General features: G+C 36.7%; 1 protein-coding gene across 2 annotated transcripts in view; it reads right to left on the bottom strand.

The window, feature by feature from the left end:
- Positions 1 to 10278: 10278 nt before the first annotated feature.
- The window catches only part of CLINT1 (clathrin interactor 1), a 58297-nt gene continuing 54016 nt past the window's right edge, over positions 10279 to 14559 (bottom strand). The window contains exons 11-12 of one of the 2 annotated variants that reach the window (XM_043464845.1): positions 12970 to 13174; positions 10279 to 12002 (exon numbers count right to left, since the gene is read on the bottom strand). In XM_043464845.1, coding sequence (XP_043320780.1) covers positions 11656 to 12002; positions 12970 to 13174 — 552 coding nt within the window. In that variant the 3' untranslated portion in view covers positions 10279 to 11655. The remainder of the gene's footprint in view (positions 12003 to 12969; positions 13175 to 14559) is intronic. The other variant, XM_043464846.1, reaches the window with a different exon arrangement.

The following is a 14559-nucleotide window of genomic DNA, read 5'->3' as shown; positions in this document are numbered from 1 at the left end:
GAGAGAGACTGTGCCATATCTGTCTATCTATCTATCTACGATTGTGTTAAGTTGTTGATCTCTTAATTTCAAATGCATTTAAAAACCCTGCATTTGTACTCTCCTCCTTTCACGTTTACTGTTTTTGATGTCATATTTTACATCTAATTGTTTTATGTATCCCTTAGCTGCTTATTGTGGATATATTTTACTATATAGTAGTATTATATATAGTATATATATATATATATATATAGTATAGTATATATATTTTACTATATATAGTATATATTTTACTATTTTTGTACATTTTACTATATTTTGTATATTTTATATATACAAATATATTTGTATATATTTATTTATTTATATTTGTATTATATATATTTGTATAAATATATTTATATTTATTTATTTGTACATTTATATATACAAATATATTTGTATATATTTTACTACTTTTGTACATTTTACTATATTTTACTATATATAGTATATATTTTACTACTATATAGTAGTATTATATATAGTGTATGTATATATATATATATAGTATATATATTTTACTATATATAGTATATATTTTACTACCTTTGTCTTGTAATCTCCCTACTTAGCTTTGTGAATGGATGATTTCCTACCTTTACTGTATGTTCACCTGTACCAGTGAGCCTTTTCATTTTGTAATTTTCTTTTTTGCCTAGAGAAGTTTCTTTAACATTTGTTGTAAAGCTGGTTTGGTGGTGCTGAACTCGCAGCTTTTGCTTATCTGTAAATCTTTTGATTTCTCCATCAATTCTGAAAGAAAACATTGCTGGGTAAAGTATTCTTGGTTCTCAGCTTTTGACCCTTCATCACTTCAAACATTGTACCACTCTGGCTGGACTATAGAATTTCTGTTGAAAAATCAGCTGATAGCCTAATGGGGGTTCCCTTGTGTGTTATCTGCTGCTTCTCCCTTGCTACTTTTAATATATAATTTTTGTCATTTTGATTACGATGTGTTGTGGTGTGTTCCATTTTGGGTTAATTCTACGTGGGACTCTTCGCTTCCTAGACTTGGGCGACCATTTCCTTTCCCAAGTTATGGATGTTTTTAGCTATTATGTCTTCAAATATCTTCTTAGACCCTTTATCTCTCTCTTCTCCTTTTGGGACCCCTATGATATGAATATTAGTGTACTTGATATTGTCCCAGAGGTTTCTTAAACTGTTCTCATTTCTTTTCATTTTTACTTTTTTCTGATCAGCAGCAGTGATGTCCACTACTCTATCTTCCAGCTTGTTGATTCATTTCTCTGTGTCATTTACTCTACTGTTACATCTTTCTAGTGTATTTTTCCTTTCAGTTATCATATTCTTCATCTCTGGGCTTTTAAAAAGTATTTTCTAACTTTTTGTTAAAAACTTCTTTGTGCATCCATTCTTATTCTGAATTCTTTGATCATTTTTAGATCATTACTCTGAACTCTTTCTCAGGTAGATTGCCTATCTCCACTTCACTTAGTTCTTCTGGGGTTTTTTCTTGTTCTTTCATCTGGAACATATTCCTCTGTCACCTCATTTTGTCTGAGTTGCTCTTTGTTTTATCTATGTCTGTGGTTAGTTATGTTTCTTGACCTTGGAAAAGTGGTCCTCTGTAGAAGTGTCTTATGCATCCCAGCAGTGCACTCCCCTCTGGTCACCCAAGCTAATAGCTCTAGAGGTTCTGTCTAAGAGGGATGTGTGGGACCTTCTATGTGGTGGCGACTGACCATGTGGGTGGTCTGGTAGGCTTGGCTGGCCCCTCACCTGGTTGGTTGCCGGGCCCTGCTTTGTGTGGTTGCTGCTGGCTAGAAGGGTCTGGTCACTAGGCGGCTGACTTTTAAACCCTAGGAGGCCCTGGGGCTAGTGCTAACTCACTGGTGGGTGAAGACAGGGTTCAGAAGAAGACTCTAGGGCTGTTGCTCACCCACAGGTGAGCTAGTGCCAGATTACTGTTGGCAGGCAGAGCTGGGTCCATGAGTCTGGCTGTAGGGCTCGGGGATCCCAGAGCTAGTGTCAGATCACTGAGGGTGGGATAGAGGTGGTGGGGGGTGGTTCCTGGCACACATTTGGGTATGGGGTCTGGGGTGTCCTGAAGCTTTTTGTTGGCCTGCTAGTGGACAGGGCCAGGGACCAGCTGGTCCCAGGGCAGGGTCTGGCCTGCTCTGGGTGGACTGGGTCTGCAGGCTGTGGGATTGTGGTTTTATTGTGCCTGGTGTCTGCCCCCTGGTGGGTGAGGTTGATCCAGAGGCTAGTGCAGGCTTCCTGGAGGGCAGGGCTGGTGCCTGGCCACTGTTGGGTGGAACTGAGTCTCAGTCCTCTAGTGGGCAGCAGTGTGTCTAGGGGGCAGGTCTGGAGGTGGCTGTGGGCTTGGAAAGTCTTTAGAAAGACTGTCTGCTGACGGGTGGAGCTGTGTCCGGTCTGGTCCCACTCACTCTCTTCCTCTTTTTCCCTTCCTTCCTTCATCTTACTAAATTTTACATGGATCTATATAATCCTTTCCAGTGGTCAAGGACTCCTGCCAATACTCAGCTGGTGCTCTGCAAGATCTTCTGCATCTGAAGATATATTCCTGATGCATCTGTGGAAAGAGATGTGCTCCACATCCACCTACTCCTCGGCCATCTTGCTTCCCCCTCCAGGGTCGTTCTACTCTGGCATCTTGGCCCCTGAATGTCTCCAAATGCTCTATAAAAATCCTGTTCTATAGATGTCAATTCAGATAGTCCCTTAAGAGCACCTTAAATCTAGAAAATCCATTTCTACTTTTATTTGGTGACTGAGCATCTCAATTCTATTTCTCAAATGCAAGGATCACAGGAGTTAATTAAAAACTGCCAAGAGCACATAATCTTTAGAAAACATTGCAGTGCTCTTTTTGGAAATGGATTCCCTAAACAAGTAATCCAAGGCCATCCAACTGTACTGTGGCTTGTTCTTTATATCTCTTCCTATCCCTTGAGGAGCCTTTGTGTTATGCTATTCCAAATCTATTGGGATTTCCTGCCTTTGAGGTTTGGTTAATGTCCTACACAAGTTATATCATTATTTCTACAAAAGAAGTGAAGGTTTTACTCTTTAGAAGAGATTAGTTTTTATTTGCTCTGTGGCTTATATCCTGCTGGTAACCTTTAGAAAATGTAAATAGATTTCAGTGCTTACTTAAAAAAATAGTAGTTAACAACCATTTACTAGCTGTTAATAACCATTTACTAGCTGTCTACTACGTATGGCATCTGGCCCAACGTGGTCAGAGATTAGGGATATACAAGAAAAACCGACAGTATCTCTGTAGGATATGACAGTCTTCAGATTAAAAGGTCTGAAATATTAATAGAGGAGTAATGTGGGACAGTGGAATAAAATTGGATTTAGAATCCAAAAACCTATCCTAGGAGATGTGGTTTCAGTCACAGCTTTGCTCTCTTGGAGCCTGTTTCCTCATCTTTAACAAGGAGATAATAACTGTTTTACCTTCTTAGCTTAGGACTATTATGAGTATCAAGGAGGAAATGGCTGTGAAGCCATTCTGTAAGCTAATATGCAAATATAGGTTATGACTATTTGAAATACTCAGCTGGTCTTTGTAAATGCCCCTGAGATACCAAAATCCATATCTTTCACATATAAATTCACTATTAATGTATTTCTGATTCAATAATAAGTATCAAACTCTTGCCATACAATTTGCCACTCAGGTTTTTAAAGTGAGCCCTATGATACTATGTAATGACTTATACGGGAAAAGAATCTAAAAAAGAATAGATATATGTATATGTATAACTGGTTGACTTTGCTATACAGGAGAAGCTAACACAACATTGTAAAGCAACTATACTCCCATGAAAAATTTAAAAGTAAATAAAGTGAACCCTGTGACAACCATGGCAATGAAAACAGGCTAGGGCTTCAGAATACACTATCTCTGGTGGTCATAGTTCCCTCTGAGGAACTTTTGAGGAAAGTAAAGTAATTACTTACTTCAGCCCTCAAAGCACCAATTATTTTTTAAAACTTTTAAATGCTTTAGCATAGATTATTAAAAGATTATAAAGTGTACATTTTTAAAGGGAGGGATTTGTGACTTTTTAAAATTGAGGTATAGTTGATTTACTGCTGTATAGCAAATTGATTCAGTTATACGGACATGACTGAGTGATTGAATTGAACTGAACATTTAAAATATATATATATTCTTTTCCATTATGGTTTATGATAGAATAGCAGGAGACCAGGGATCTATCCCTGAGTCAGGAAGATCCCATGAAGGGAATGGCAACCCACTCTAGTTGTGTTCCCTGGTGAAATCCATGGACAGAGGAGCCTGGCGGGCTATAGTCCATGGGGTTGCAAACAGTCGGACACGACTGTGTGACTAATACTAGACTAGACTATTGAATATAGTTCTCTGTGCTAGGACCTTGTTGTTTATCCATTCTACATATAAAAGTTTACGTCTGATGACTCCAACCTCCTGCTCTATCCCACCCCCTCCCTCTTGGCAACCACCATTCTGTTCTCGGTGATTCTGTTTCTGCTTCATGGAAAGGTTCATTTATGTCATATTTTAGATTCCACATATCATATGGTATTTGTCTTTCTCTTTCTGACTAACTTCACTTAGTATGATAATCTTTAGTTGCATCCATGTTGCTGCAAATGAAATTGTTTCATTCCTTTTTATGGCTGAGTGGTATTCCATTATATATATGTGTATAAATATATATACACATATATTTATATATACCACATCTTCTTTACCCATTCATCTGTTGATGAATATCCATATCTTGGCTGTTGTGAATAGTGCTGTTATGAACATAAGGGTGTGTATATCTTTTTGAATTATATATTTGTCCAGATATATTCCCAGGAGTGGGATTGCTGTATCATATGGTAATTCTATTTTTAGTTTTCTAAGGAACCTCCATACTGTTTTTCACAGTGACTGCACCAACTTACCTTCCCACCAACAGTGTAGGAGGGTTCCCTTATCTTCATACCCTTGCCAGCATTTGTTATTTGTAGAGTTTTTAATGGCAGCCATTCCGATCAGTGTGAGGTGGTACCTCATTATAGTTTTGGTTTGCATTTCTCTAATAATTAGCCATGTTGAGCATCTTTTCATGAGTCTCTTGGCCATCTGTATTTCTTCTCTGGAGAAATGTCTATTTAGGTCTTCTGCCCATTTTTATATTGGTTGTTTTCTTTTTTTTATATATTGGTTGTTTTCTTTGTTGTTGAGTTGTATGAGCTGTTTGTATATTTTGAAAATTAAGCCCTTATCTGTCAACATCACTTGCAAATATTTTCTCCCATTCTGTAGGTTCTCTTTTTGTTTTGTTTATGGTTTCCCTTGCTGCTGAAAACCTTGCAAGTTTGATTAGGTCCCATTTTTGTTTGTTTTTCTGTTGCCTTGCCTTGGGAGATTGACCGAAGAAAATATTGGTGCCGTTAATGTCAGAGAATATTTTGCCTGTGTTCTCTTCTTATGTTTAAGTCTTTAAGCCATTTTGAGTTTGTTTTTGTGTGTGGTGAGAGGGTGTGCTCTAAATTCATTGATTTACATATGGCTGTCCAGCTTCCCCAACACCACTTGCCAAAGAGACTTTTTCCTATTGCCTCATTTGTTGAAGATTAATTGATGGTAGGTATGTAGGTTTATTTGTGGGCTCTCTATTCTGTTCCATTGATCCATATGTCTATTTTCCTGCCAATATCATGTTGTTTTGATTACTGTAGTTTTGAGTAGTCTGAAGTCTGGGAAGGTTATGCCTCCTGCTTTGTTCTTTTTCTTCAGGATTGCTTTGGCAATTCTGGGTCTTTTGTGGTTCCATATGAATTTTAGGATTATTTTTTCTAGTTCTGTGAAAAATGTCATAGATAACTTGATAGATAGACGGCCCAAAGCACCTACTGTCACCATGTCCTTGCTTATCTCCCCAGTCCCTCTCCTTTTATATGGAGCTCTAGATACACCCTTCTAAACTTCTGATGTTACTTGTCTACTTGGAGTTTTCACATGCGTACTTCATAGGGCTGCCTCCCTCTCATTATTCTTCAGATCTCTGCATGAATAAACACATGGAAGAAAATGTGGGTAGTCGTTCTCTGGTTAAGTGGCTCATTACCATATCGTAGTCTTGTTTCCCAGCTGGGTGGGGTTTGGACTTTCTACAATTCTATCATGACTGTTTTGGGACTGTTTTCTTTGATTTAATTTTTAATGAGTAAGTGAAATATCATGAAAAAAATCTAGGAATACTTAACACAGTCTACTACCTAATACTTTAGCTACATTTTAGAAAATACAGTCCAATAAAACTGGTTTATAAATTACCAGACACAAAAGATCAACTCAGAGACCTTCAGCTTTGACTCATTTTACTCTTTCTTCTCAAAAGATGGTTGAACCTTGAAAGGAGGCTCAAAAGTTTCATAATTCACTAAGCACTCAACACTCAGTCTCTCAGTTTAAGCTTTCCTAAAAAACATAAGGTGGGTAAGAAACTTACTTCTTCATAATTATAAGAAGCTAGTAAACATAAACTATGTATCGGAAGAAATAATCTCAAAATCTGAGCAAAAGCTCTGGTGTCACCAACTTTTATATTCAGGGTCCAGAGAGCAATTTCATGACAGGCATTTTACTTGTGACTAAAGTGAAAGGCAAAACTAAATTCTTTGTACCTCAAGCAGATCACCTTAGAATAAATCAAGTAAATGGATACATAGTTACCAGGAAATACCTATTAATTCTCAACAGATAGCAGCAGTTCCCCAAGTGTGGCCAGAGGACCACTGGAAAGCCCTGAGACCCATTCAGGGGAACTATGAGGTTCCACCTTTTCCAACCACTTATTCCTGAGGCTGGATTTTTTTCATGTATTTCCACCAAATCAACATGGCGTAACAGATTGATTGCAGAAGCAGGTAAGAGAATCCAGCTGTGTTTCATTAAGCCAGGTAATAAAGAGAAATGTAAAACAATGCCACTCTTCCCACAAATTCTATTTTGAAAAACATATTTTTCAATAAAAGTGTAATTTGGCAGATAATGGGCTTGTTACTGTGAAACCAATTGATATTTTTAAAGGTTTCTCAGTTTTTTAAAATGTTTTTAAGAAATATTTTATTTGTATTTATTTTTGGCTCAGCTGGGTCTTCATAGCTGCGTGTGGGCTTTCTCTAGCTTGGTGCCTGGGGGCTACTCTTTGTTGAGGTGCGCAGACTTCTCACTTCTCTTGTTGCAGAGCAGGGGTTTTTGCGGCACGTGGGCTCAGTAGTTGCGCTGTGTGGGCTCTAGGGCATGCGGGCTTCCATAGTTGTGGCTCATGGGCTCTAGAGCGCAGGCTCAGTAGTTGTGCCTCAGGGGCTTAATTGCTCCACAGCATGTGGGATCTTCCCAGACCAGGGATGGAACACATGCCCCCTGCATTGGCAGGTGGATTCTTACTGTGCCACCAGCAAAGCCCCTCAAGTTTCTCAGTTTTTATTTGAAATATAGTTAATATCATTAGATATGACCCACATAAACAAAAGCTCTTTGGGGTCTTCATTAATGAATGGCATTAAAGGTGTCCTGAGGTCAAGCTACTCTATACACCAACTGTAAGCACTTTTATCTCAAAAAGAATGTCCTTGGAGCATATAAAGAATAGATGCAAGATGGACAGTTAAGAAAATCAAATGGAAATGTAAGGTTCCATAGTCCAGGACTCCATTATTTAATGTAATGACAGTTTATTGAATTATGTTTGCCCATCAGAACTTTCAAATCCATCCCAAATCCCTGGGAAACTATAAACATTTGAATTGGCTGCATGCTGATTCCCCACCTACTGGGGTAAGCCAGGGCAGTGTGACAGGGTGCCAGAAGTTACTTATGTCTATGAAAACAGTGCATTAGCAAGGCTGCCACTATAATAGGAGGAAGACACTTCAGAATTAAAGTTATAATGAGGTAAAAGTACACATAAAATTCTATGCTTTAAGTCTTTATATCAGATTGCTTCTCTGGATGTTGGAAGAATAGTAAGATCTTAGTCAACAAAATTGCAAATAGTCAGTAGAAAAGTTGAGATCTCTGTTGCTTCTAAAAGCTGTGAACATTCTAACAAGGGTTATTTGTGTGGCAAATCAAGAGCTCACTTTCATAGTTCTCTCCCTCACATCTGCACTAATGCAGTAAGTAGGAGTCAATACATTAACAAAACAGCTCATTTACAATTTTCTTGTTAAAAAGAATTAAATGCAAATAGGAAAATCCTCAATTAGAAATCAACTTGGTCTCTCAGGTTTTAATTTTTATTTTTGGTTGTACTGGATCTTCGTTGTTCTAGGTTGGCTTTTCATTGAGGTGGCTTCTCGTTGAGCATAGGCTCGAGCGCGGGTTTCCGTAGCTGCAGCACACAGGCTCAGTAGTTGAAGCTTCTGTGCTTGAGTGCCGGCTCAGGAACTGTGTGGTACCAATCTAGTCGCTCCCTGGCATGTAGAATCCTCCCAGGCCAGGGATTGAACTGTTGTCCCCTGCATTGGCAGGCAGATTCTATCCACTGTGCCAGCAGGGGAAGTCCTTCTCATGCTTTCTTGAAAAGTGGAAGTGTTAGTTGCTCAATTGTGTCCGACTCTTTGTAACCCCATGGACTGTAGCCTGCCAGGTTCCTCTGTCCATGGCATTCTCCAAGAATACTGGAGTGGGATGCCGTTTCCTTAACTACACTCATATTCTAGGAATATGAAGTTTTGGGGTTTGACATATAGGTTAAAATGACAGTTGGTGAAATGGTTGGCACAGTGACTGGCACATAGGAAGTTCCTGACATTTAAGCACATTTAAATAATAAAAACGAGACGCAGAGAACAAACATTTACAGTATATAATGTCAGTGCTGCTGATCTCACCATTTAATTACCCAACACTTTCCAATTTTAAGTTCATTTTAGAAAAAAATATGAGGGCCCAGAAAAGTCAGATGAATTGATCAAGGTGTCACACAGAAAGTGAGAGGTTGAAATAGGATTAGATCTGCTTCCAAGCCCATGCTCTTTCTACAGTGCAGTGCTGTCTCCTAGGAGAGCATACAAAGCCAGTTTGTTTCAGAAATCTATTCACTGTTAAGGTATGTTCTGTGCTCAGGACAGTTAGCTTTATTTCACTATTTCATAAATATTTGAGGGAAAAAAGTATTAACCCTTCCCTCCAAAATATAAGTAACTATAGGCCTCAATTTATTAGTGACTAGCCCCTAACCAATATCATTATGGATATCATTCAGGCAATTTATTAAAATTTAAAAAAAGTAAACATCCAAAGTACTGTACAAGAACACTGTATACATTATGGTTCCTGAAGATCATAACAGAGAAGAAAAACATCTGAAGAGGGAAAAAAGTGAGTCTGGAACGGCAGTGGAGAGTCACACAAGTGTATGTAAAATGCAAGAACAAGAACGAATTCTCCTTCACTCCCCCAAATATTAAGCAGATATTCAGAGATAAATTGATAAATAAAAATAAACTGAATGGAACCCCAATGAGGCAAGTTTTGTTTTCCTTTCATGGGCTCTGAAACAAAAACTATTAGTAAAACAGCAAACTGTATGTTGAGACACAGTAATAACTGAGGTAGGGGCTCACTTCTGTCTTCAGAAATACAACACTGGAAGAAGCCATAGTACAGAAAATGCTTGAGATAAATCTCAATTTTATTAAAAAATGTTTTAAAACACAAAAGTTTAGAAACAAACTATTTCTTTTAAGGACCGTATATATTTGAGAAGGTGATGCTATACTTCTCAATTTAAAGAAAAAATTCATGATTACAGATTTCAAATATCAGTGAAGATACTCTCCATGCTGCTCCCAGAGCCCGGTTTGATTGCTTTGAAGTAACAGCACTTGAAAGCTCCTATTCTTTGAAACTAATTTAAACACATTGAATTGTTGAAAGATTAAAAACCACAGTCAGCTAATTACACTCTCTCTCATCTCTTATTCAGCAAATGAATCACTTTTCATTACTGCTTAGCAGAAGTACATGAATTTCTGCCTAATTAGAAATGTTGTAGATGGAACATTAGCAAAAATGGAGCGGGTCAGGATATCTTTGCTGCTTCATTTTTAATTCCTAACAGTAGAGTCTGATAGGAAGGAATAGAGAAGTCATTAAATAATTTTAAATTATTTATAAAAATTACTTTACCCAAATTATAATTATTTTTTCCCCAAACGGTCTCAGATGTCTAACATAATGAAAGAAAAAGCAGTTCAACATTGATTTTAATGAACATTTTAATGTTATGTATAACAGAACTTTATGAATACAATGGAAACAAAGTTTCATCAATTTAATTTAAAAAATTTCAACACAAAGTGGGGAGGTAATAATTTGATACCTATATTATAGTATTCATTTTAAAAAATATTCCCAGCTTGAGGGTGAAACAATTTTGCATTCCAAACTCTAGAATCATGATTTTCGTGTGAGCTTAATGCAGAATTACAGCAAGAAAACAAAAACATTTTAATTAATTTCCTTTATTTGCATTAAATCAATAAAATCTTTGACTGCTACAGGTCTCCTTTAATAATATAGATATTTAACTTGCCTCTATTGGAACCATATTGCTAATGCCATATTATATACACTCAAAACCAAAACAAAACAATACTGTATAAAATCTAAAAGCCAACATTGTTGAGTTCTTACATTTATATTTAAGGTCTTAATGAATTTTCACCTTTTCAATTTTTTTTTAAAAGACACCAAAAAAAATAAATATTTTTCTCTTTTGACTGTTCCTGACTATTACTCGGTGGCTACAGGGATAACCATGGAAGGGAAGTCTTGCCAAGTTAATCACTGCAAAGTGTAAATAATGACTGCTAAAAACAAAAATACTGGAGGTTTTTTTTCTTTTAAAGGAAACCATAGAGCAGTCCCCAAAAAAATATTTTTTCTAGTTCTGCACAGGATAATTATAGCAGAAGAAATGGGAAAAGTCCCATATCTGTCACCAATTGCTTAAAGAGGTTTAGAGGTTTTGTTACAATAAAAATTTGGATAGTATAATAGCAGTGTTGTTGGAACATTAGCAAAAGTATATACATTCCAGTTACCTTTGATTTAGCCATAATCACATATGTATGCCTTTTTTGGACAAAAATATATATTTTTATAAAAAACTGATCATCCAACTTTAATGATTTCATATATGGACTCAAGAGTGGTAGTAAAAGGAACAGACCCAATTGTGACAAGGTGATTCAGGGACAGAAAAATCAAGTTCTTCAGGAAAAGAAAAGTATAAAATTAGAGATTCAAACACATTTATTCAGCCCTATTCTAGTCTTCCCACATATTATGATATTAAAATTGGCTCTTCAATTTATAAAGGCTTTCAACGATCTCACTACCCCATTTGTGGTCTCACTGGAAAAATGTTTCAGACTGCCTCATCTGAAGTGCCCTTGCCTGGCCATCTAAAATACTAGACATTTCACTTTTATAAAACAGCCTTTTTGGCTCTTAATGTAGGTTTATTTTAATTAACTGATAAAAGAAAGGGGAATTGATTAGCATTTTCCATCCCAACATCACCTATCTACACCGCTAAAAATCCTTCACTCAATCTGTTCCTTTATATTCTCTTATTTGCTAAAGTTGGCGAAATTTGCAAAGGCATCTTGCTTGGGTTGCACAGTTCCAGAAGTCATGGCTAAGTTGGGCATGCCCATTCCCATTGTGCCTGTCAGGCCCATCCCTGTAGTTGACATCCCTATGTTCATATTCATGCCCATCATGCTCTGGTTCATCATTGGACTATTTCCAAGAGGGGCCATTCCCATGGTGCCAGTCATCACATTGGGCATGCTCATAGGCATGGGTCCCCCCATCAAAGGATTAGTTTGAGGCCGGACAGGAAGCATGTTCGATGGAGAACTGAGGTTTACAGCTCCGAAACTTTGGGTCATCATATTCATAGGCTGTTGCATATCTAACAGAAGAAGACAGACAAAAGAACTTTACCATTCTGAATTCTTAGATTTATAGAGCAGAAAAATAATACAATCTTCCTGACCATCAATACTTGTAAGCCCCAATAAAATTACTTCATAGTGATTTTATAAGAGAAGTCAATTGTCAATTAACTTGTATTGATTACTCTTGAGAAATATTCAGTGGCTGTCAGCTCTGGTTTCCCTAAGATGTAGAAATAGTAAGAGTGGCCTGGGGGAAAAACATCAGGCAATTTAAAATCACTCCTATAAAATCTATTATTGAATCCAACCTAACAAGTTGTCAAGAGCTATTGTGTATCAAAACCTTTAAAAAGGTTTTATCCTTTGACTTGCTCTATTTTTAGAACATCTTACTAAGGGAAAAAAAATCACAGGTACAAAGATTTACACAAAATCGTGGAGTTATTTATAGCAGAAAGCTGGAAACAATGGAAATAGAGGAACTGCACAGTAATATGATGGATAACTATAAAGATTCAAAAATCATACTTTCTTAAGAATATTCAACATAGAAAAAACAACAATTTAATGTTGAATGTGAACTCCAAGAACTCCAAGAAATAAAGTATAGACATAATGCTCTCAAGCATTAAAAATGCAGTTAGCAAAGATGGTATGTGAGAAGAAATATCAATTAATGGTGATTATCCCTGGATTATGGAGTTCAGATGAGTTTTGTTTCCTTGACATATCTGCCTATGTTAAAAACAGTATTTTTTATTTCAGGGATCAGGCTCCCAAAACTCACCATCATACAATAAGTGTTATCATGCTAAGACCAGAATACAAAGCAATTTAATGTGGCAGGAGAGATACCAGGTCATATGTGAAAAAAGTCTTAACGTGAACACAAGGCTGCCTTCAGTACGTTTTGAAGTAGTCCTGGCATAAGGGCAAAGGATTACAAGTACAAAAACAAATGGATGTCTTGCAGTAACTTACTCTGTTGTTGAATCATGGTATTGAGTGATGGCTGCTGGGGTTTGGAAGGCTGCATACCAGGCAGTAAGTTGTCCAGGCTGATGTTTACACTGGGGTCAGACCAAGTAGAGGGCAGGGTTTTGCTGACTGACTTCTGGACCATATCTGTATTCTGATTATAGAGAGGATTAGGCTTCTGCAGCACTGTGCTAACATTTTGCAAAGGCTGGAAAATAGAAAAATGCTCTAAAAATTAAGTGTCTTATCTATAAAGATTATCAAATGGCAATTTAATCATAGTAACTCCAAATACTGATATATACTAGACTTGTAATAAACTTCTGAAACTTTTAATGTTCTATATTAAGGTCTTCAATACCCTTCCTGTACCACTAGCCTCCCATAATATTCCTCTGAAGTTCAAATCATATCTGGAGAAAAAACTAAGATATTTACATTAACAATTATCCTCCCATCACCCTAAGTCTAGAAGCCACCATCTCAAGGTAACTCCTAACTTCAAGTTGGTACAACTTTAAGGAAATATACAAGTGGAAATTTATTCTTACAAAATGGAATTCAGGGTATAAGTTCTTATGCTAAAAAAAAAAAAGCAAAACCATCAAGACAGCAAATTATACTCCAGAAAACCCAACTGATATATCCTTGCTCCATGTACATTTCTATTGCCTAAAGTGAGGAACACTAGTGGGACTTGCTATAATATGGACCAATTCAGGAGGAGAAATTCAGGAAAAAGCAGCAGAGGTACTTGGTAATTACTACCAGAATAACTGCAACAAGGACAGAAAAAGGGAAAGAAATAGGAGTAGGAGGAATAATTTAAAACGGACCAATGCAAAGAATCACAACAAAGATGCAATTAAGATTGTAAATAAGTAGACTGGCTTTATGATGAGACCATACGAAAGAAACGCTTATTATAAACTAGCTTGGGCTTGTTCAGTTCAATTTAATGGTACTGGTATGGCTTTTATGTCCTTTGTTTTTAATAGTAGGTCTAATATCTATTATACAGATCAGTCACCTTTCTGTTTCTTCCGTCTCTTCCTTCATCCTAACACCCTGAAGAAGATAATCTACACATTCAAGTGAATAATTAGCATCATAAGCAAATATTCTGAATAGCCTGAGTCAAAAATAGCAAGTTCCTGGTACAACTCAGACAAATATGCACTTGTTTTAATTCTAAATGAGTATTAGGTGATTTAGATTTAATTTTTAGAAGTGGATTAAAAAGTTCCTATTCAGTTGTTTTTCTTTATGAGAGTTGAAGGCCTATTTAAACATTATATAATGTATAGGAGGCCCAGAATAGGGAAGAACATTATTTTAGAGAATAATCTTCTGTATTAGCAATATATCTCTATTCCTTCTTCTTGAAAACTTTTTTAAACTATTAAATACCAATTATTTGTTCAATAAAATTTTCAGCAAATGCCTCCTCTGTGCAAGGCATCACACTTGGCTTTGCATGGACAGCCAGATGGGTGAGAAAGCCTTGCCCTGGAGAACCAAATGACTATTCCAGGGGAAAGGGCATAAGGTAAATGCAATGTACAAAAGTAATCTATGTATCCCATACTTATT

This window comes from Cervus canadensis, chromosome 4 (genome assembly GCF_019320065.1).
Source record: "Cervus canadensis isolate Bull #8, Minnesota chromosome 4, ASM1932006v1, whole genome shotgun sequence".
NCBI classification, from domain to species: domain Eukaryota; kingdom Metazoa; phylum Chordata; class Mammalia; order Artiodactyla; family Cervidae; genus Cervus; species Cervus canadensis.
Note: the sequence above shows the minus strand (reverse complement) of the source record. Positions and strands in the feature narration are given on the sequence as shown.